General features: G+C 44.8%; 1 protein-coding gene across 2 annotated transcripts in view; it reads left to right on the top strand.

Annotated features, from left to right (window-relative positions):
• Positions 1–940: 940 nt before the first annotated feature.
• SLC5A6 (solute carrier family 5 member 6) overlaps positions 941–23,657 on the top strand; it is a 30,290-nt gene continuing 7,573 nt past the window's right edge. The window contains exons 1-11 of one of the 2 annotated variants that reach the window (XM_081318522.1): positions 941–1,048; positions 13,040–13,634; positions 15,479–15,544; positions 17,065–17,116; positions 17,339–17,406; positions 17,577–17,731; positions 17,896–18,036; positions 18,244–18,373; positions 18,788–18,876; positions 18,974–19,086; positions 19,191–19,258. In XM_081318522.1, the coding sequence (XP_081174648.1) occupies positions 13,305–13,634; positions 15,479–15,544; positions 17,065–17,116; positions 17,339–17,406; positions 17,577–17,731; positions 17,896–18,036; positions 18,244–18,373; positions 18,788–18,876; positions 18,974–19,086; positions 19,191–19,258 (1,212 nt within the window). In that variant the 5' untranslated portion in view covers positions 941–1,048; positions 13,040–13,304. Of the gene's footprint in view, positions 1,049–3,295; positions 3,316–13,039; positions 13,635–15,478; positions 15,545–17,064; positions 17,117–17,338; positions 17,407–17,576; positions 17,732–17,895; positions 18,037–18,243; positions 18,374–18,787; positions 18,877–18,973; positions 19,087–19,190; positions 19,259–23,657 lie in introns of those variants that run through there. The other variant, XM_081318523.1, reaches the window with a different exon arrangement.

The raw sequence follows: 23,657 nt of genomic DNA, 5'->3' as shown, positions 1-23,657 counted from the left end.
ACCTCTATTAGATGCCATGAGTTTGAATACTATACTCTGCATGAAGACCCAAAGCCATCATCATGGCCAGAATGAGGCAGGGAATACATTTTAGGGAATGAAGTTATTAAAAAAACATTGTCTCCCCAAGGGCAGCCCATTTCTTTGCAGAACTGAAAAGCAATTATCAATTTCTATGGAAAAAAAGGATAATTTAACATTCCTAGTGGCTACATAGCCTAGCTAGTGGAATCCCATAAATCGTAAAATTGCTAAGTTTGAGAAACACTGGTCTAGATAATGAGTGGACCAACGGTACTTAGTTTCCAGCTGTTTCTGGATATCTGACCTGGTTTAGTAATGTGAATTAGCAAATCTAGATATCTCACTGAGCAACATCTCATTGCTCGCTGCTATGGAAGGTTATTAACTTGAACGTTTTGTAACTCGAGAGGTGGGGTATATGCCTGCTGAGGTATTTCACTGTACTTGGCTGAGAAAATCCCTGCCTCATCTTCAGAAACTGTTGAGCTGAAAGACGTCGTTAAGGTTTGCACAACGTGCTGAATCAGGTCTCTTAAATGGTTACTGCTAAAACTTGCTTAGTGTGTTACGCAAACGCCTCTTATTTGATTCGTTGGCTTTTCAGTGTATTTTGCTTATGTAAAAAATGAACTCATTTAGCAAACAGGTTAAGCAAGCTGTGTTTGTTTGGCTGCGTTTCACGGTACGTTTATCCATGGTTAACGTAATCGTTTAGGAATTAATAGTCTCTGAATGTACACGGTTCGTGCAATTATAAAGCAACAGCACTGAACCCTATAAGGCTAACCTGTGGCTCGGAGTGCCTGCAGTAGGAACGCAGCCAGTGCCAGGTATTAATATGGCGGTAGGCGGCATGAGCGGCTTGATGTCATCCCGATGCGCGAAATGGGCGGTGCTTGTCCTTGTGAATGTCAGCCCAGTGGTGAGACCCGAAGTGTTGGCGGCGGCAGAGCTGCACGTGGGTACACCGCAGAGCTGCGGAGAGGAAAGCTGCTGTTACCTCTCGTCCATCCCTGGCCTTGTGGTAGGTAGGAGGAGCGCCTACCCGGGCAGAAGCTGCTTTTCTAGTGTTAGAGCAAAAAGCTTTCTCCGCCGCTACACGTGTTTAGGGTTGTTTTCCTCTGATCGTTTCTCACGAGCAGGGAATCTAGGTAAGTCCCTCCCTACCTTCTGCTTCCTGGCAAAGGTAGAGGCATGGGGAGGTGAGGTTGGGGATTCCATCCAGACGACAGGCATTGTTTTCCTGTTCAACTACAAAGAGCCCCAAGGCAAAATTGGGGAGCAAGTCGCTCTGCTGAAGATATTGTGGACCCTAAGTGAGAATCTATGCAATTGCCTAGATCTCCTGAGGCTACAGAACATATGTCATCCCCATACTATGGATAATCTGCCTTTTCTGGCTGGTTGCGCATGGGGTGAGACTGTTGGCATGCCAGACTTTTCCTAAGACACATATAAAATACACTTGCCATTAGACATTCTGAATAGCTCTGATTATCTCTGCAAGATCTGTAACCCATTTGTCCCTGTAATTGTGTCAACAGGTGTAATTTCTTTTGAGATGAGCACAGAAGGTGTTTGCCACATTTGCTAAGGTCATAGCCTGCTCCTGAGGTTATTAGAAAGCTTTTGTCCAAAGTGCTCTGAACCTCCTTCAAGACTTTTTTTAAAGTCTTGACATATATTTCTTGCGCTATCTCTAAAGTAATTTAATTTTAGAGAAGGATATACAGTAAACCAAGGTCATCAAGTGAACTTATGGGGAAGAAGGAGATTGAGATTCTGGTTTCACTGGCCAGCAAGTGTTTTCAAACTCTAAAGAGGAAAAGCTCTATGACGGGTGTTAAACTGCTAGCCCGTGGCGGGATGCATCATAGCGAAACCGTGCCCATCCCGTTGCCAGCAATGGCAAAAAAGTCATGATACATCACGACACGTCACGTGATATTGCGAGTTTGACACCCCTGCTCTATGATGTTTGTGTTCAGTCATGTGTGACTCTTTGTGAGTAGATCAACTTCAGTTTGTTAGAATTGCCCAGTAGTAATTGCTTCTTTGAATACTTGTAAGCTCATGTTTGTGTCATCAATGATAGAATCTAGCAACTTATCTCTGACAATTATCTTTCTTTTTCTGGAATGATGATCTTCTCCCCTGACTCCAAACTTCAGATTGTGTATCCAAAATATTTAACCTTTAGTTTCATTATTAGTGCTTCCAGCAATCAGCCTGGAATTACTGCATCTGATATGGAATGCCTAGAATCTTGCAAATTTTGAGATATAGCTGAGCCAAATTTTGATTTGGTGGTTAGACTCCTAGTCTAATTTTGACAAACAAGAGGGAGGTTTAATATCCTCCCCAAAGAGTTACTATCCCCTTTATATGTGATTTGGAGTTTGCAAGATGATACTTCCTGGTCAGAGAGCAATTGTGAGAGTGAATCTCTGACTCTTATCTAAGTCAGCAAATGATAGAGGTTTCTCAAGAGAAAGCCAACCAATGTCATATGTCCTAATTTGTTGACATATTCAGTGTAAATGGAAAGTTTTTTGCAGAGTGCTCTTGACTAAGAACTTGCAGCTTGTTTCTAATTAAAGTTGTTTTTTGGCCTGCACTATCCTAAGAATGGGTGAAAGAACTTAACTGGATGAGTATCAAGGCAATTAATATAATATTGGACATGCTATGTGACAAGGATGTGGCTATTGCTGGTGTAGTAGACTTATAGTGGTGTGACTGGGCAGAGGTTTTGCATTATCAGCCTAAAATAATGTTTATGGTTATGAGATTAAAAGTAGCATTTTCTTGAATGAGAAAATGAGAGGGGCAGTCTGGAGTATCTGCCTTGAAATTCTTCCTCAAACGCTGTTCTGTCCCAGCCTATGTGAGTCCTTGTTATGCTCACAAGTAGAAACCCCTCTTCCAACAAACAGGTAGGAACTGCAAGAAAAACTAACCCCTTGTATTATTCACAGACCTGAGTCAATGTCCAAGGCAAACAAGCACAGTTCACAGAAACTCAGTTCTCAATACAAATGGTTGCCTTCAGCAAGCAGCACCTCCCACACCTTCACTTATTATTCAGCCAAGGCATGGCTTCCTAATGCCTTCTCCTTTGCCTTTGGAGCCATCCCGTTGCATTCCTCTGTCCTACTTTCTTTTCTTGCCAGTGTTTTCGTGCATCCTGGATATCTCCCAGCTGTGCTTCATCACTGTCCAACTCAGACTCCCAGCACAGCTGTGTCTCAGCCTGAGTGTGAGTAGAGGGGCCAGGCTCCTCGTCAGACTGTAAGTCTTAGAGCTCCTCAGAGCCTTTTTCTGATTCTAATGTCACTCCAGGCCCCTCCTCCTCATCTGATTCCTCAGACTCAGTTGCTGGATCCACTGTCTGGCGAGGAACCACAACAACCACAGATAAACAAATTGGCTATGTATCTGGCCATGTTCTGTCTTTGGAAGAAAACCAGTTCTCTATCTCAGAATATGTAGAGCAAAATGATCTAGGGATTTCTTGAAGAAACTTATTTAGAGTAGGGGGATTGAGTAGGATCTCTTGTACTTGAGGGACTGCCACAGAGAAGAGGGGATTGACTTATTCCTCAGAGCACCAGAGGGCCGGACAAGAAGTAATGGGTAGAAGCTTGTTAAAGAGAGATACAACATAGGAGTAAGGAGAAATTTTATGACAGTGAGAACAATTAATGGAATAGCTTGCTTTCCAGAGTTATGGATGCTCCATCACTGGAGATTTTCAAATGGACAAACATTTGACCAGGATGGAATTAAGACTCCTGCCTTGGGCTGGGGGTTGGATTAGAAGACCTCTGATGTCCCTTCCATCTTATAACTCTGTAGTCTCTGTAGGATCCTTCCTTTGGTGTGTTCTCCTTGATCCTCAAGCATTCAGTCTTTGGTTGGCAAGTCCTAACAAGCCACTGCCTATTTTGCCTTAATCCCGCTAACTATGCAATCAAAATCCCTAGCCAGGATTATCTACTGCAGTGTTTTTCAACCTTTTTTGGGCAAAGGCACACTTGTTTCATGAAAAAAATCACGAGGCACTCCACTATTAGAAAATGTTAAAAAATTTAACTCTGTGCCTATATTGACTATATATAAAGTAATTCTCTTGAATAGGAATCAAATAAACACAAAGAAAGTATTTTATAATTACTTTTCAATTTTTCCCACGGCACACCAGGCAACATCTCGCGGCACACTAGTGTGCCGCGGAACAGTGGTTGAAAAACACTGATCTACTGAACCTGCTTATTTTCCAGATTTGTTCTTTTCTGTTTAGAATACTTTCCTTCATTGATATTTTCCCTCCCCAATTTTGTTTGTAGCATCAAAGCCTGTTGATACTTTCATATAAAGAGAAGATAAATCAGTTGTGTAAACTAATTTTCTTTATATCTTTTTTAAAGGGTCTTGCTCATTTAAGAGCTATTGATGATTGCACAAAATAAAGCCCTTTAAAGAATAAATCTATTTTCTGCAGTCTTTCCGACTCTTCATTAATTTCCAGGTGAGCCTATTTTTGGCTAAACTTGAACTGCTAGATCACTGAGGCAATTTGGACCTAAGATTTTTCAAGTTACCAAGCCATTTCCATTTACTTGGATTTTTCTCTATTACTAGCATATAATCCTTCTATTTTTTTTCTTCACCTTTTGTCATTATAGATTGTATGCCTGCTGGTCAGGCCTATCTCAATTTTGTTAGGTGCTTAACAATAGTTAATCATGCCTAGATGAGAATGTACTCAAAGGTCAAAATAGTAAAAGATTCAGTTTGCTGTTAACACTTGGTTCATATTCTAAAATGCCAGAAGAATGGGCTACCTAAATATTAACCATATTGAAACAATATGGTTATGCTTTCCTTTATTTTGTCATTGCTATGGAGAGGCATCAGGCAGAGGAGCCACTGTTTGTGGTTTTCCAAAAAGGATAGCATGCTATCCAGTAGTTCTGCAGTCAATTCACTATGACTCTTCATATCCACACCCAGCAAGCTTGTTTTCTACAGATAGAGAGACTGGTAGAACAAAGATGGCCTGGCAAATTCTGCCTGGTGTCCTTAAACATACACCAGTCAGACCACAGAAACCACAGACTCTCTCCCACACAAGGAACCTGTGAAGATCTTCACAATGTAGTTACAAAAAAGAAGTCTGTCATCTGTCTCTGCCATGGTTGGATTGCTGTACCATTTTGGGCTCAAAATTGCTAAGACAATTGTCTTATAATGAATGGGCAGAGGCTGTGATTTCAAAGGATGGCAGTTATTCTGTTCACACTGAGCTCTCGTGTCTCCTGGTTTTTCTCACATTATCTGAGAAGGACATTTGGTTTACAGGTTAAGCCTTATATTTAAGGCTTTCCTATCTTTACTTTACACTTTTTATGTCTCAAGGTCATTTTTTCACTGGCTCTTACTTGTATCAAGCTAGTTTCCTTCAGCAGCTGTTGTCTAAGCCTGGAAGAGGCCATTCTTCTGTCTCAGTAATGTCAATCCTCAGCATCTCAAGAGTTCTTGCTTGGGTTCCCCTTGACTGCATATTTCTTCACTGATGCTGAGGGTTTGCTAATGACTGAGAGAAAGTTGCCTGGTTTTTTTGTAGGCCCCAAGAACCATCAGTGACACTTGGAGTGATTTTAGAATAGTTTCCTTTATTGTTCTTCACCTATAGGCAGAATTTTGCCAGACTAAGGCAACTCTGCATAACTACAGATATACTCTGGGAAGAGCTAGAGAGAAACTGTTTTAACCCTCTTTCTGCCAACTCTGCCTCTTTGCCTTCTGGAAGGCAGCCCCTCCCTCATGGAATCCGGGCTACATGTCCCGATTCTGCTGAAGGCTTTTTAAAAAATTTCTGGATGTTCCTTTTCTTTCATGAGACTGAAATCTCTTCCATGTTTGAAAGATTAATAAACTGTGAGATGAAAGTTGGCTGAAGAATAGGCTTTGGAGAATGGCTTCAGAAAATCTCCCTCTGCTAACTGGACTCACAGAATAATTCAAAAAAGGATTTTTGTGATGAGGTTCACAGGAGAAGCAGTATGGAAGAGAACGTTCATTTTTCCTGCCTGTTGTAAACAGTGAGCCATCTGAAGGCCTTTTCATCTTTATCATCACAGTAATTTCAGAGCATTAATTGCCATATCTTCTCTTTTCCAAGGAAAGTATTTTGTTAGCTCCAAATTACAGTACTCTGCGTACCGGTATCTGTTTTCAAACTGGAATGATGGATGATATAATGTTTTGCACACCTCGGAGGTCAGTCATATGTGCCTCAGTAATAAAAGCTAGAGAAGAATTGTCAGAAGGCTTTTCAAAAAGAGCAATTACCCTTTTTTTACACATAGGGTATATTTCTTGTAGATATAAAAAGAGCCCAGCTTCTTCTGTCATACAGTGTGCATATAAAAAGCATTTGACATCTATTTCTCTGGAACTTATCAGATGAAGTGGTAATTGTATGACACGGCTGTACAGATTAAAGATGGAGGCTCCCATAATTTAAAGTTTTTTCATATTGATTGACACAATAGGCCTATACGCATTCTGTTAATGCTAGTAAAACTTAATTGGATTTTTTTTTCCTTACAAGGAAAGGATTAAGAAAACTTAAGAGTATGGAGGGATTACAAGAAGAGAGAGGCATTTAACAAGTTTTTATTTATTTGATTTGTTCTTCTCATATATGTGAATCTGGATAGTTTGCAACAATTAAAAACAACCAAAACATTAAAAATATTAAAATAGAAACAACAAGCATGTAGTCATTTTAAAACCAATATTAAAAACTCAGTTCAACGTAATCACAGCAGGTGACTACAGACCATAGAGTTGGGCAAAGGAGAAAAGGAAACACAAAAAAAGATAAGTTGTGTAAACTATAGAAAAGAAAGGAACAACATTCAAGGTTCTTATGCCAACCTTTCTATATTGAAGACTGGGAGAGATTTGTTCATCTGCCTTTAAACTAGAAATAATTTTTATCCTACACTAACTTTGCCTACAGTGTTATTGCTGAACCTGTTTTAATTGCTTACAATTAATTGAACTTCTAAATAAAGGATATATAATATTTGTTGTTAGTTGTGAAGTCGTGTCTGATCCATCGTGACCCCATGGACAACATTCCTCCAGGCCTTCCTGTCCTCTACCATCTTCTGGAGTCCATTTAGGCTCACGCCTACTGCTTCAGTGACTCCATCCAGCCACCTCATTCTCTGTCGTCCCCTTCTTCTCTTGCCCTCAATCTTTCCTAGCATTAGGCTCTTCTCCAGTGAGTCCTTCCTTCTCATTAGGTGGCCAAAGTATTTATTTATTTATTTATTTATTTAGTTATATTTATATACCGCCCTATTCCCTGAGGACTCAGGGCGGTTTACAGGGAATTAAAAATCCAAAATACAAAAATTAAGAACCAAATTAAAAATATTAAATTGACCCTGTAGTCAGTTAAAAAGAACCCCAAATTAAAAATTTCTCCTCAGTCTGGGCCCGAGAGCTCGAAGAGCCAAGTCTTCAGGCCCCGGCGGAATGATCGGAGGTCGGGGGCAGTTCTCAGCTCCACCGGCAGCTGGTTCCAGAGGGCAGGCGCTCCCACCGAGAAGGCCCTATCCCTGGGTGTCACCCGCCGGCAATCTCTTACCGGCGGGACCCTGAGCAGACCCTCCCTGTGGGAGCGCACTGGGCGAAGGGCGTTTGATGCCGGCAGCAGGTGTTCCCTCAGATATCCCGGACCCAGGCCATGTAGGGCTTTATAGGTGATAACCAGCACCTTGAATTTCACCCGGAGGGCAATCGGAAGCCAATGCAGCTCACGGAGTAGAGGTGTTACATGGGAGTATCGGGAAACCCCCATTACAACTTGCGCGGCCGCATTCTGCACCAGTTGAAGCCTCCGAGTGGTCTTCAAGGGCAGCCCCATGTAGAGAACGTTACAGTAGTCCAAACGGGAGGTCACAAGCGCGTGAGTAACTGTGCGTAGGGCGTCTCGGTCCAGATAGGGACGCAACTGGCGCACCAGGCGAACCTGAGCAAAAGTCCCCCTGGTCACGGCTCCAATATGGTCTTCGAAATTGAGCCGTGAATCCAGGAGGACGCCCAAGTTGCGAGCCCTATCTACGGGGGGTAACACCTCACCCCCCATCATTAAGGATGGAATAACTTGGTTAACCCGAGATGCCGATATGCACAGCCACTCAGTCTTGGCGGGATTGAGACGGAGCCTGTTTCTCCCCATCCAGACCCGAACCGCCTCCAGGCACCGGGACATCACGGAGAGGGCATCACTGGGTTGGTTCGGGGTGGAAAGAAAAAGTTGGGTATCATCAGCGTACTGATGATACCCCACCCCAAAACCACGAATGATCTCGCCCAGCGGCTTCATATAGATGTTGAACAGGAGAGGCGAGAGAACCGACCCCTGAGGAACTCCACAAATGAGAGACCTCGGGGCAGATCTCTGCCCTCCTGTCAACACCGACTGCGAGCGGCCCTGGAGGTAGGAGGAGAACCACCGTAGAACGGTGCCTCCCACTCCCAGCCCCCTGAGACGCCGCAGTAGGATACCATGGTCGATGGTATCGAACGCCGCTGAGAGATCTAATAGGACCAGGACAGAGGAGCAACCCCTGTCCCTAGCCCTCCAGAGATCATTCACCAGCGCGACCAATGCCGTCTCCGTGCTGTGTCCGGGCCTGAAGCCCGATTGGTACGGGTCCAGATAAACAGTTTCCTCCAGGAACAGAGGGAGCTGATGCGCCACCACGCTCTCAACAACCAGAAAGCGAAGGTTGGAGACTGGACGGTAGTTGTTTAAAACAGCCGGGTCCAAAGCAGGCTTCTTGAGAAGGGGTCTCACCACCGCCTCCTTCAAGGCGGCAGGAAAGACGCCCTCCTTCAAGGAAGCAGTTATTACTGCATGGAACCAGCCTCGTGTACCTTCCCGAGCCGCATAAGCTAGCCAGGAAGGGCACGGATCCAACAAACAGGTGGTGGTGCTCAGTCTCCCCATGATCCTGTCCACATCATCAGGGGAAACAGGGTCGAACTCATTCCAGATAACGTGCTCAAGACCGCCTGATTCCTCCACATTAGACTCTGCCCAGTCAGAGTCCAAGCCGGTCCGGATCCGAGCGATTTTGTCCGCCAGATGATGACTAAACTCCTCGGCTCGTCCCTGCAAGGGATCCTCTCTCACCTCCTGATTAAGGAGGGAGCGAGTCACCCTAAACAGGGCGGCCGGGCGATTATCTGCGGACGCGATAAGGGCGGCAAAGTAGTTAGACTTCGCCGTCCTTATCGCCGCAAGATAAGACCTTATAAAGGTTCTTAACTGCAATCGGTCGGATTCGGATCGGCTGGATCTCCAACCGCTCTCTAGACCTCGTCTCCTCCGCTTCATCTCCCGGAGCTCCACAGAGAACCATGGGGCCCAACGGGATCTGCGTCGGGTCAGAGGTCGCATGGGTACAACACAGTCGAGTGCCCTGGTGGCTGCCGTTTCCCAGGCCTCCACCAGGGCATCGACTGGGCTGTGGGTAAGGGTGATAGGTATAGGCCCAAGCGCCCTCTGGAACCAATCTGGGTCCATTAGGCGCCTGGGGCGGAACCACCTGGTCGGCTCCGCCGCCCAGCGGCGAGGGATGGCATGACGGAAAACCAGCCTCAGGAGGTAATGATCTGACCATGACAGAGGGGTGATGGACGGAGAACCCCCTCCCAGATCATCCAACCACTGTCCAGACAGGAACACCAGGTCGAGAGTGTGACCCCCCTCATGAGTCGGGCCCTCAATAACCTGGGTCAGGCCCATGGCTGTCATGGAAGCCATGAACTCCCGAGCTAACTCCGACGACCCTCCCAGTGATGGCAGGTTGAAGTCACCCAGGACTACAAGCCTGGGGAACTCCACCGCCAACCCTGCGAGGGTGTCGAGCAGCTCGGGCAGGGCTGTTGCCACACAGCTGGGCGCCAGGTATGTAAGCAACAAGCCCAACTGAACCCGAGGACCACACCTCAAGAGGAGGGTTTCACTCCCGGCCATCTGGACAATGGTGGCCTCCCGGGGACACAATGTCTCCCGAATAACCACTGCCACCCCACCACCCCTGCCCTGAGCCCGTGGCTGGTGCAGCACCCGGAAACCCGGCGGGCATAACTCGGTGAGAGGCACCCCTCCCTCCGAGCCCAGCCAAGTTTCCGTGATGCACGCTAGATCCGCACATTCCTCCTCGATCCGATCACGGATGAGGGGAGCTTTATTAACTACGGCTCTAGCGTTAAAATAGACCAGCCTGAGCTCAGGGGCCTGATCACCCTCATCCCCGGGTAAGAGGGTGCTAACCGGGGGGTCGGAGCGCGCCACCGCTCGAAGATAGCGGGGGCGCGATCCCAGATGTTGATATGACCCTCCGCGCAAACACCTGCTGCCATACCCTATCGCCGTGGGGATTCGATGCCCCACCCCCACATTCCCAGCGCCAGCAGCCACCTCCCCCAACCCCGTCCCACCAGGACCTCTAACAGGACCAGACTGAGTGCCGGTTACAGATTCCCTCCCCACCCCCCCCTCCCTCCCCCTCCCTAACCTCTTAAAATAACCGGCTAAAAATCTGATCAGGGGCCTCTTAGCGCGTCTTAACTCGAGGCCCCTATCCAAGCCCAACCACCTCTCGGAGTCCCAAAGCTTGGGCCCGTCATTAAGGGGAGTATGAAAACAGGCGACAGGTCGCGCCCATGAGGCAGGAACCGCCCTAAGGGCATACAAGTCCGCTTCGGAATAACGATGGATCATATAGCACTCAAATAGTCTCTTGGGGCCGATGTAAATATGGCCAAGGATTGTTCGTTGATGGTACAAAGATGGAAAAAGAACAGGTCCAGTGGGCATATCTCTCAATCTGCAAAGCCATCTCATCTCTCACCTGAGATGGAATTCCAAGGGACAACCTCAGCCGTCCTCTCACTCCGGCTGAGGAGTCTAACTGGAGCAGAGAGAGAAAAGGGGAGTCCTAAGCCAGGCCCACCCCAACTGGTCTCCCACACCAGTGAGGTGGTCGCTGACCAGTCCAAAACCGTCCTCCCACCACGGTTCGGTCCCGTCCACACTGGATTATCCATAGGGAGATCTTAATTCCCATCAGGTATGGAGCTAGCCGTAATGCCTGCCTGTCAACAAAAGAAGTAAGGAACAGGCAGGCCAGGCCTCTGTCAATCCTCACAACGCCAGCCCGCACCGCCAGTCTGGGGGGGGGGAGAACAAAACATTCTCTCCCCAATGTCCATCCACCAGTCCAAGCCATCCTTCAACGGCGGAGAGAAGTGATCCCAGCAGTTATGTTGAGTCCTGGAATTCACTAACATGTCCGCCGAGGCCGATAACCAGGCCCACAATCTGCAACCACCATCCGGGAGAAAAAGGAGGCTCCTCGCCACCAAAGAACGGTGTCAGCCAGCAGATGGTCGTAAAAGGATCTCCATCCGGTGGGGTCGTCGCCGCTGCCCCTCCGACAAGCAGAGGGTATCCACGGCGAACAGGCAGAGGAAAGAAGGCAGGTGAGGCGTCCTGGGCTTCACGGCGCTGTAGCGGTGATTGACGCCATAACAGAGCTCAGCAGGTCAGCAGGGATTGTCAGGGCTGCTCATTCAGATCAACAGGCCGCTAGCTCGGGGGGGGGGGGAAGGCTCAGCGTCACGAAAAGTAGCGTCCAGAAGCCGTTTCAAAGATCCCCCAATCCCTAAAGTCGCCTCAGCCCGCAAGCAGATAAAAACAGGCAGACGTCCCGAGCTTCACAGCGAAGCAGCGCTCGGCGCCATAATAGAGCTCATTTGAGTTTCAACTTCAGGATCTGGCCTTCTAAAGAGCTGTCAGGGTTGATCTCCTCTAGGACTGATTGGTTTGATCGCCTTGCAGTCCAAAGGACTCGCAGGAGTCTTCTCCAGCACCATAGTTCAAAGGCCTCAATTCTGTAGCACTCAGCCTTTCTTATGGTCCAACTTTCACAGCAAAACATTGCAACTGGGAAGACCATAACCTCGACTATACGCAGACCTATAATATATCTTCCTTCATTTCTAGATGACCACACCCAAGCTCTGCACACAGGAAATTAATCTGTCAAGAGTAGAAGTCCTACTTTATTCTTTTTCTAATGGAGAGTGGGTTCATTGTAGTAAAGAATATTTTGTAATTCAAACTCAAATCTGCTATAGTTCAGGGAAGACTTACTGTTTCCTCTGCTATCTGCTTGTGTGAATGAGGCTTGACAATGTGTGTGTGTATGTGTGTGTGTGTATGAGGGAGGGAGGGAGGGAGGGGAGAGAGAGAGAGAGAGAGAGAGAGAGAGAGAGAGAGAGAGAGAGAGAGAGAGAGAGAGAGAACGAACATTCTAGGACAGAAAGCCTTGATTTGATATGTTTCTCCGGTTATAACCTCAAGATAGTCTACCTCATACAGGCAAGCTAAATGGTACAACAAATATACCAGTTGTCTATTAATTGCTCTACTGGATCTTTCTTTCAGGATCTGGGCTGCTAGTGTCATAGTTGGCTGCCTTGGTGTGTAGACTGGCATACTTTATTACGAAAGATTTGTTGAATGTATCTCCCGCTGACTCTTCTGACTGCTGTTTTTGGCTTGCCCAGACAGAGTACTTTGCTCTGATTCCTTCACTCCTGGTGTGCAAGTTATCAACTCCACCCTGCCTCTGCTAATGGGCCTTTGTGCAAAAGACCAAAAATGTTTTTGGCTTGAAGGGGTTACAACTGGTTGCCAATATTTACCCTGCTTGGAAGCTTGCCAACTCTTGCTGGGTCAAGAAAACTTTCCTTGCTCAGTTCTGGACCTTGAGACTCTGAGGTGACTAACTGAAGGTCAGAACACTGCATAGACTGAGCTTTTGTTGGAATTTGAAGTGAATGTCTCCTTGAACATTATATGCTGTGGCATTCTCTTCACTTGCATATTTGCATTTTCTTTTCTCTCCTCCAGATTGGCTATTCTTGATCACGCCAGCCTCAACAGGATCCTGGATGTAAAGTACTTGCTCGGTACTTTGGTGATGGGCTGCTGTCTGCATTTCCAGCGGTGCTCAAAAGAGAGCCTGATGCTCCGACAGAATTCAGCTTAGCCATTCTACCCATGATGGGTGCTTCTACATTATGAACAAGAGTTATTAACAACACAGCTGGACTCTCCAACAGTTTCCACCAGCCACTACTTTTTCAAAAGTGTCAGCACTTGTACCATACCAACCATGAAGTTTACTGTGGCGGACTATGCTATTTTTGTGCTGCTGCTAGTCTTCTCTGTAGGGATAGGACTCTTCTATGCACTGACTGGTGGGAAGCAGCGCACTGTCCAAGAATTTCTACTGGCCAATCGTAGCATGACTTTCTTACCTCTGGCTCTTTCATTACTTGCCACTTTCCAGTCAGCTGTGGCCATTCTTGGCGTCCCCTCTGAAATATATCGCTTTGGGACTGAATACTGGTTCCTTGGTTGCTCCTATTTTCTGGGGCTTCTTATCCCAGCTCATATCTTCATCCCAATCTTCTATCGCCTGCGACTTACCAGTACATATGAGGTAAGTGCTGGACATAGACTCTGTGAACATAGCATATGAGAATTGGCAAGATCATGTTTAATATATTGTATTTTTTAGCTTTACAGAAACATAATATTTTTAAGAGTATTTCCCCAGGGGGAAAATGTTTGGAAAGGTAACATACAAGTAAAATGCATAAAAATACCTGCATAATGCATTAGAGTCATTGATAGCTTATTTTGTGTTTCCTGCTACAGTTGGAGGTGTTTAGGAGCTAGCTAATGCTTGTGGTTTAGTTGGCAACATCTACTGTTATAAATGTATTAATACAGAGTAAGGATACATCTATGGAGGTTTAGGCTTAACACGAAATATGGGGTGCAATTCTGTTGACGGGTATGTACTGCTTCCAGTTGCGCACCTCTGCTCTAACACTCATCCTTTTGCTGGGATGGCATTTAGAAATTCCCTGAAGGACCCAGCTGTGCCATCAGATCTGGGGATCCCATGGAGCTAGCAAAATGGTGGCATTGTCCATAAGTTATAGAGTGGCACTTCCTGCACTTTTATTTTTTTGGTTAATTGTTTTTATTTATATGAGTCTTATTGTTTTAACATGTGAGCTGCCCAAAGTCATCTAAGTAAGATGGATGGCTAAATAAATACATAAATAAATAATAAGTGTAACCATGTTTTAGAGCAGGGGTAGGCAACCTTGGCTCTTCTACGACTCGTGAACTTCAACTCCCAGAATTCCTGAGCCAGCAGGTGGCTCAGGAATTCTGGGAGTTGAAGTCCACAAGTCATAAAAGAGCCAAGGTTGCCTACCCCTGTTTTAGAGGTATGCGAAATATTCTAACCTAAAATGTTCTACCTTTATTGCGGCAGAAGTGATCGGATCTCAAAAGTGGTCTATACTAACCTTTATTCAGCCTGGGGAAGGATGCCATGGGCTGTATGTCTAAAGATAAACTTACTTCCCTTCCCATCCTCACAAATATAGATACCCTTGCAGCCCATCCTATTATTCTATCCCAGCTCCCTCTCCCTGTAGGTAGGGAATATCAGAATATCAGAAGAAGCAAATTTGTAACTCGGGTTGGAAAACAAATATGGGGCAATAGCAGCTGCACCAAATGGCAAAGATTTAGCATAGACTAGGAGCAATGCCAGGAGATATACTTATATGCCCCCCCTGGAAGTTTGGCATTTGACCACTGATGCACGCCTGTGTTTTGGTCTTTTCCCACGAAGCCAAAGTCTTGACCAAGAATAATAATAATAAACCTTTATTGTCAAAGTACAACATGTGTACATTGAGATTAGCTGAGCCTCCCCCTGTGCTCTCTCCCCCCAACACACAGTGACAACAAACCCTCCATCCCACCACACTATGTGAACCAACTACACCACACACCGGCCTCCCAAGTCAATTCTGCATAAGATTATGTCCCATTTAAAAGCCTAACAGCCCACGGATAAAAGCTATTTTTCAGCCTGTTGGTACGGCTGGCTATATTCCTATATCTCCTACCGGATGGTAGGAGAGTAAAGAGATACCGTCCAGGGTGTGAGTCATCCCTGAGAATCTTCCTCACTCTTCCAAGGCAGCGAGCCCTGGCGATGTCATCCAGTGGTGTCAGGGAACAGCCCACAATGTCTTGTGCTGTGCTCACAACCCTCTGTAATACTTTCCTGTCCGCGGCTGTCAGACCAGCATACCAAACCACAATACCATACGAGAGGACGCTCTCTATAGTACACCAGTAAAAGAGGGTCATTAGCTGTTGTTCTACCCTGTTCTTCCGCAAGAGTTTATTAGAGTTGCATCTACCTGTCTTTCCACAATCCCATCATTTTGCCTGTTCTGTTTGTCCTCCTAGTACCTGGAGCTGCGTTTCAACAAGGTGGTGAGACTATGTGGAACAGTCACCTTCATCTTCCAGATGGTAAGTATAGAGATTATCTACATTGTTTTTCTGGTAATGAAAACAATATTTTTTTCCTTTTTAGATTTAGGTGCTAGACTTCCTGCTTTGGCTCTTTCCCCCTCATTTCTTATTTCTCTTTCTGCTTTGTAAATTCATTTGCCTCTCTAGCCAAGGGTGGGCTTCCTGCCCTATTCAACTGACACTCCTGCACATTTTTCGAGTCCAGATATCTAATTTTTTATTGCCTTGTGACATTTTTGGCTTCATCAAACTCTTTCTGGAGTACCAAGAACTCATCCTCTTCCTGTTATCTTTTGCTCCACAGTAGAGGGAGTATGTGGACTCAAATCTGCCTTGCTGTGAACGTTATTTTGTTTGTTTATTTTATTTGTAGCCTACCTTCATTACTTTTACAAATTAACAGAGGAGGGTAACAAATAAAAGGAGCTGTGGTGGCGCAGTGGTTAGAATGCAGCATTGCAAGTTAACTGCCCACAGCCAGGAGTTTGATCCTGACCAACTCAAGGTTAACTCACTGTCCATCCTTCCAAGGTTAGCAAAATGAGGACCCAGACTGTTGGGGGCAATAGGCTGACTCTGTAAACCGCTCAGAGAATGCTGTAAAGCATTATGGGCTGGTATATATGACTAAGGGACGCAGTGGCTCAGTGGGTTAGGACGCTGAGCTTGTCGATCAGAAGGTCGGCAGTTTGGCGGGTCAAATCCCGAGTGCCGCGTAACAGAGTGAGCGCCTGTTACTCGTCCCAGCTTCTGCCAACCTAGCAGTTTGAAAGCACGTAAAAATGCAAGTAGAAAAATAGGGACCATTACGGTGGGAAGGTAGCAGGGTTCCATGCACCTTTGGCATCTAGTCATGCCGGCCACATGACCACGGAGACGTCCTCGGACAAGCGCTGGCTCTTCGGCTTTGAAACGGAGATGAGCACCGGCCCCTAGAGTCGGAAACGACTAGCACGCATGTGCGGGGGAACCTTTACCTTTATATATGACTAAGTGCTATTGCTATTGCTAATTTGTAACTGTAGTGCAGCATATGTTTTTTTTAATCTCTCTTTTATGGCTTTTGAAGAAACTTCAAAGTATAATTTTTAAAAAATGACAATTATTTTCTGACATTTTGAGGTAGAGAGCAGATAAACATTACATAGTAAGTCCTATATAGCATAGTTGATAATCCCTGAACTCTCTCAGCAAAATTCACTTTCTCAGCCAAATAATTGCCTGGCTCTTGTGAAGGCAAAAAGTAAGACTATTTGATGGAAAAGTTGCATTAAAATGCATTACGTAATAATATATTTAAAATGGTCCCTGAGGTTTGTTTTTCCCTCTCCTGTTTCTAAATCTCAGGGGAAGATACACCTTGAATTTTATTTGAACAAAGAACTTGTGGAGGTATTGGAAGGAGAAGGCAATAGACATAGGTCTCCTTATTTGTCTTTCCTTCTACCTTACTCTGATGTGAGGATCATAGAGCCAGCTGTGGTCTAGCAACAGTGGTACTGATTTTGTCTCCATAGGTGATATACATGGGAGTGGTCCTTTATGCCCCAGCCTTGGCTCTCAATGCAGGTGAGTAAAGTGCCACATTCTTGAGGAACCAGTGGGAATTTAGGGTAGGAAGTTCTTCCGAGCTATGAATGAGGAACAAAGATCTGCTCAACAAAAGCTAGAACTGGCTGACCCCAAAGCCTGGTTTGGCCTCAATGTGAACAGATGATGAACATTTCTCTCTTGCTAGGAAGAGGCCTTCAGCAATTAAGCCCTTCCCTGACAGTTCTTTCTTGGTTGCAGTGACCAAATTTGACATCTGGGCTTCAGTGCTGACCATAGGCTTAGTCTGTACCGTCTATACTGCCCTGGTGAGTACTCTCTTGAAAAAAAAGGGATAGGACAGTTTCCCCCCTTATACCACCCGAACCCCAACTCCTTGCTATTTGTCCTTGTTGGAGATCCAGCTTTTGTGCTGTGAGGACTCCAGATTATTTTCATCTTGCTCCCCTTGTTAACAGCAGATTCTTTCTTTTTGTAGGGTGGACTGAAAGCTGTGATCTGGACAGACGTGTTCCAGACATTTGTCATGTTTGCAGGACAGGTGGCTGTGATTGTAGTGGGTACTGTTAAGGTTGGCGGCATGGATCGTGTTTGGAAGCTGGCTGCTGAGAAAGGCAAGATATCAGGCATTGAGTAAGTGAGGGACATGGTTTTTTTTTGCTGTCTACACAGTAGTTTCTGAAGATCTCCCTCTCAGAACTCACATTTGTGTTCCCATAACTGAAAGCAACTTACGGTAGTTCATGTGCACACGCATGCCTGATATTCCTATGACCCTTGACTTTTCTCTTCAATAGTCTGAATCCTGACCCTTATGAACGACACACTTTTTGGACTCTGGCTTTTGGAGGCGTATTCATGATGTTGGCTCTCTACGGGGTAAACCAGGCTCAAGTCCAACGGTATCTAAGCTCCCGTTCAGAGCGCCACGCTGTGTGGTGAGTGTGACACTTATGGGCTACTGGGAGGGTTGGGGAATTACAGTGATGGGTACCTCAAGATGCTCTACACTGATAATTTGCTTTGCTGAGTATGGAACCAGGAGTTGGGGTGGGGAGATGATACATTTAGCTAAGTGGAAGCAGATGGTTGAAATGTGTAACTAGTTAAATTAATACTGTCCCTTCTTTTCTTATTCTATTTAGGTCCTGCTATGCAGTGTTCCCCTGCCAGCAAATTGTGCTCTGCCTCAGCTGCCTTACTGGCTTAGTCATGTTTGCCTACTACCAAGACCATCAGTTGACACAGGAGCAGCTTAACGCTTCACCTGATCAGGTCAATCAAATTCTTACATGTGCAGAATTTGGAGCTAGCATGTGGGACAAGATTTACATTATTCTCTTACTCAAGCCTTCTTTTCTGCACTTGCTGAAGAGTATCTTCCTTCTATTCCCATATCCACACATGTGCATGCAGACCACCAGCCTAATGGGTAAGAGAAAATTTCTTGTTTCACAGAGACTGGCAGAAATCCATGCATGGTGAAAAGTGAATTTGTTAACCCTGAAATCTGATGATGTGTAATAGTGATATCTTCAGGTACTTTGCAATGCCCTTTCTCTTGTGCGCTATCCTGGAAACATTTTGCTTGCTTGCTTTGCATCACACAATGCCTGTGGCAGTCCTTTGCACCAATCTGATCCTCTGTCCTTTCATCTTTTTTATCACCCCACATCCTCCTTTTTGCAGATGGTCCTCTACTTTGTGATGGATGTGCTTCAAGAAGTGCCTGGCTTGCCTGGTCTCTTTGTAGCTTGTCTCTTCAGTGGCTCCCTAAGGTAAATCCTTCTTTTTGGATGCAGGATCTGGGCTTGATGTAAGGGGGCCCTGGTTTACTTAGTCCTCCTAACTTTCCCAATCCTCTCATCTCAACAGCACCATCTCTTCAGCCTTCAATTCACTGGCAACAGTGACCATGGAAGACCTGATTCGCCCCTATGTGACCAACATTCCTGAGACACGGGCCACACTCTACTCCAAATTGTTAGGTGAGTGATGCCTGTCAAAGTTTGTGGTCAAATGCAGTCTTAGGGCATCCCCTATCTGCCAGCATTCAGTTTGGCTCTACTGACTTGACATTTTCTCTTCCCAGCTCTGGGCTATGGTATTCTCTGCCTGGGCATGGCTTACATCTCCTCCATGATGGGTCCAGTGCTACAGGTAAGAAGTGATCATTAGACAGGAAAACATGTAGAGAAGAGGTTTCTCCCCCCGCAAAATATGTGGCATTATGAATTGTCCTCTTTACAAGGTAGACATGATCAGGAAAACTAGAACTATGCTTTACTGAGATAGGCTATTCGTGCAAGTCTGCCTGTGTTTTCTTCTCTCGTTATAATTCAGAAAGTCAGGAGGACGCCATTCTTTTTAAAATACTTTCTCCCCCCTACCCCCACTCCCTAACTCCTGCTTCTTCTGTACTTGTTGTTCTTCTGGGTGCCTTCTCCAAGGTCATCTCAATGACCTCAAAGCAGTTCATTGCTTTGAAGGTGTTACAGAAATATGGTTCTTTCCCTGGGATATGAGATTCCTTTGTGTGAATGAAGTAAGTTTTTTGTAATTATTGTTCACAGTCTGATAAAGGTTACATAATTGGCCATCTGCAAACTTCTCCATTATCAGTATGTATATACTTCATTGCAGTCAGTGACCACTCATACATGGCCAAAAGATATAAAACAATATGAAAACAATATTTTCATAGATACAAAAAATTAAAATTGACAGTGTTTTTCTTTGTGGTAGCTCTAAGAACTTGTAGCTCTAAGAAACATTGTTAGAGATGTTAAAGTTCCAATCTAATAATATAAAGCAAATTAAATTCTCAGAACAGGTGGAATCAGTGGTGGGATTCAGCCAGTTTGCGCCACTTTGGCAGAAACAGTAGCTAATTTTTGGTTACCCAGGCCCAGAAGGGACTTCTGGAAGCAGCATCCACACAGAGAACTAGTTGTTCACATATTTGAATTCCACCACTGGGTGGAATATCTGTTAACAAATGATAAAATTAACTAACTCAACAGTAGACCCGTGCTTCTTTATGCTGCTGATGAATGTTAGTCTTAGAAATTTTCAGGCCCTGGCAGAGTATTACATGGAGGAAAAGTCCAGAATAACTACTCCAAAGCTAAAATCATGCTTTCTTCAAAGGGACTTAGATGACCTAAATGTTTGTAACAGATGCACAATACTGTAGATCAGACATGTCAAACACAAGGCCCGGGGGCCACATCCGGCCTGCGAAGTGCTTTCATGCGGCCCGCGAAGCCATCCTGGAAACAGTGAGGGAACGGCCCCCACTGCCTTGGCCCTGGCCCAGAGACCCTCCTCCTGCCAGAGACCCTCAGATCTGTCCCACTCCTGCCCAGGCCCCCATAGGCACCCTTGATGCGAACGATGTAGAGCTGGCCATGCCCACCCAGTAGGCCATACGCACTGTAGCCATACCCACCCAGTAGGCCACGCCCACCCAGGCCATACCCACCCGGCCCCCTGAGGGCAACCGCAATGCTGATGCGGCCCTCAATGAAATTGAGTTTGACACCCCTGCTGTAGATCATCCAATAGTAGCGAATATCTGCAGCTTGAGTGTAGGATGAGGGTGAAGGTTCGTTCTCCGAGCTTGTGGGTTGGTTTCTGTTGTTACCAGGCTATACAACAACTTTAGTGGAGTTAGGGGATGTCAGTGTCAGTGTTCTTCTGTTATAAGGGCTTCAGTTGTGGGTGGCAGCCACACACCCACATCTGGAGCCCTTATAAATGGAAAAACACTCAAACTGACATCCCCTAAGCTCTGCTGAAGATGTTACCTAGCCTGGTAATGAAATATTCAGAAACCAACCCACAAGCTCGGAGAATGAACCTTCACCCTAACTGTAGATTATATAAACAACAACAACAACAACAACAACAACAACAACAACAATAATAATTATAATAATTATAATAATAATGAAGAAGAAGTAGTTGGAAGGGACTTTGAAGGTCATCTATTCCAACCCCCTGCTCAGGCAGGAAACCCTATACCATTTCAGGCAAATGGCTGTCCAGTCTCTTCTTAAAAACTTCCAGTATTGGAGCATTCACCACTTATGGAGGCAGGTTGTTCCACTGGTTAATTGTTCTAACTGTCAGGAAGTTTCTCCTTAGTTCTAGCTTGCTTCTCTCCTTGACTAGTTTCCATCCGTTGCTTCTTGTCCTGCCCTCAGGTGCTTTGGAGAATAGCTTGACTCCCTCTTCTTTGTGGCAACCCCTGAGATATTGGAACACTGCTATCATGTCACCCCTCACCCTTCTCTTCGTTAAACTACACATACCCAATTCCAGCAACCGTTCCCTATATGTTTTAGCCTCCAGTCCCCCAATCATCTTTGTTGCTCTTCTCTGTACCCTTTTTAGAGTCACAACATCTTTTTTACATTGTGGTGACCAAAACTGGATGCAGTATTCCAGGTGTGGCCTTACCAAAGCATTGTAAAGTGGCATTAATCTTGATCTTGATTCTATCCCTCTGTTAATGCAGCCTAGCACTGTGTTGGCTTTTTTGGCAGCTGCAGCACACTGCTGGCTCATATTGAAGTGATTGTCTACTAGGACTCTGAGATCCCTCTCACAGTTACTACTATTGAGCAAGGTACCACCTATACTAGGGAGAAGGGCGGTATACAAATCAAATAAATAAATAAATAAATATTTCAATGTACATAATAATGCAGCCTTCAGAATCAAGCGTGAAGGAATTAAACATATTTCTAATAAGATCAACAATAATACTAAGATCATACTCTGGGCATTTTTTTCACACTAAAAGAGACAAGGGCGTGTCTGCTGCCTTTGAACTCTTTAAGATTAAATGCATTTCCAAGATGCTAATGTAGGTTTTCCTTGATTTAGGATTGTAGTTGAGCCCAGAAGTACAGTCATAAGTCATGGCAGTTACTAAGTGGGTCACCATGTGACTGCCTGATTTTGTGATTTTTTACGGTGGTCATTAAGTGAATGCCATGGTAGTTTAACACATCCATTATATCCAGTGGGTGTTTTTTTGCCCAAAACCAGAAGTAAATACTGGGAATTAGCAAAAACAAATTGCTGAAAATCATGCACATGTGACTGAGGGATACTTCAAATAGCCATAAATGTGAGCTGGTTGCTAAACACCCAAAATGTGATCATGTGACCACAGGGAGGTGTGTGTGTGTGTGTGTGTGTGTGTGTGTGTACACACATGGCCATCAGAAGTTTGAAAACAGCTCATAAGTAGTTCTGGGGAGGTCTGTTATAACTTCAAAGGATCGCTAAGGAGATGGTTGTTAAGTGAAAACTACTTGTGCTGCTGTCCAGCATGTGCAGTATAATAATTTAAAGCTGATATATAATATCCACTCTAGATTTCTAAGTGTGCTATTTCAGGTACTTTTCTGTGTTCTGAAAATAGCAATTTCCTTAGAAATTAGAATGATATTTCTGAAATCAAGATTCTGTGTATGCCTACTTTTGGCTTAAACCTCACCTTTCAAGTGACTTCCCAGATGCTACAACCCTTTTTAAAAATTTTTCCTCTTTGTGGGAAACTAGAATGACAGCACAGCTTTCCTTGTCTAGCTGTGTTGGCCATGGAGATGTTAAGAGTTAGAGTCACAGTGTTGCAGCATGTGTTTGATATGCTCTTCAGGTAAATCAAGGTGATCTAGGTAATTGGCAGAATATAAACAAACCCTTCATGCCAACAAATTATCTGCTTACCATTACTTTTCCAATACACTGTAAAGCTCTCTCTCCCGGGTCCCCAATGCAATTTAGGAGTGAAGGTATAAAAATGTCCTTTTTCAGAGCAAGCTTGCTCTTGTAATTTAAAGGAAACTCCAGCCTGTGTGTTCCTTCTATAGCAACTTGCACCCTATCCCAATAAGCTATCTTTGTTAACATAATTCCAATTTTAATTAAAAAGACCTGCCTCCTCATAAGAAGGTTGTAGAAATAAAATTAAAACATCTCCACCTTAATGTACATATGGATAAATTGGTTCCCTAGATAATGGGATTGTTGTAATCCCAATCTCTTCTTCTTCTTAAGAAAACTTGCAAAAGAGAACTGTGGAAACCATGTTTGGAAAGAATCGCTTCAGTTTTTAGGCACCTATCAAAGAGTGTGATACTTTTTTCTCTGTTGGCTTTCTTTGTTGGTGATATCATCTGCAGTGCAGAATCAAAATAAACTCTGGCTTCTTCATAAAGAGGATTTTATTGTAATGCAGTCCTACTTCATTATCCCAGAAAGGAGAGAAGCATTTTAACCCTATCATCTGCTTTTTTTATAATATATTCTTCATTGATTTTCCTCTTGGGTGCTGATGGGCATTATCTTGTGAAAGTGACAAATCAATCTTCCTGGCCCCTTTTTTCTTCTCAGAACATAATTCTTGCCGCTCCTTCCCATCTTTCTTCTTTTCTTTTGCCTTCCTTTGTTACTTGCTTTTTTATTTCTTTTTCGTTCTCTTTTACTTTTAGTCTTGTTCTTCTTTGGCTCTCGCCCCTCTCTGAGTTGACATGAAGGACCA

Source organism: Vipera berus (assembly GCF_964194415.1).
Source record: "Vipera berus genome assembly, chromosome: 1".
NCBI lineage: Eukaryota > Metazoa > Chordata > Lepidosauria > Squamata > Viperidae > Vipera > Vipera berus.
Note: the sequence above shows the minus strand (reverse complement) of the source record. Positions and strands in the feature narration are given on the sequence as shown.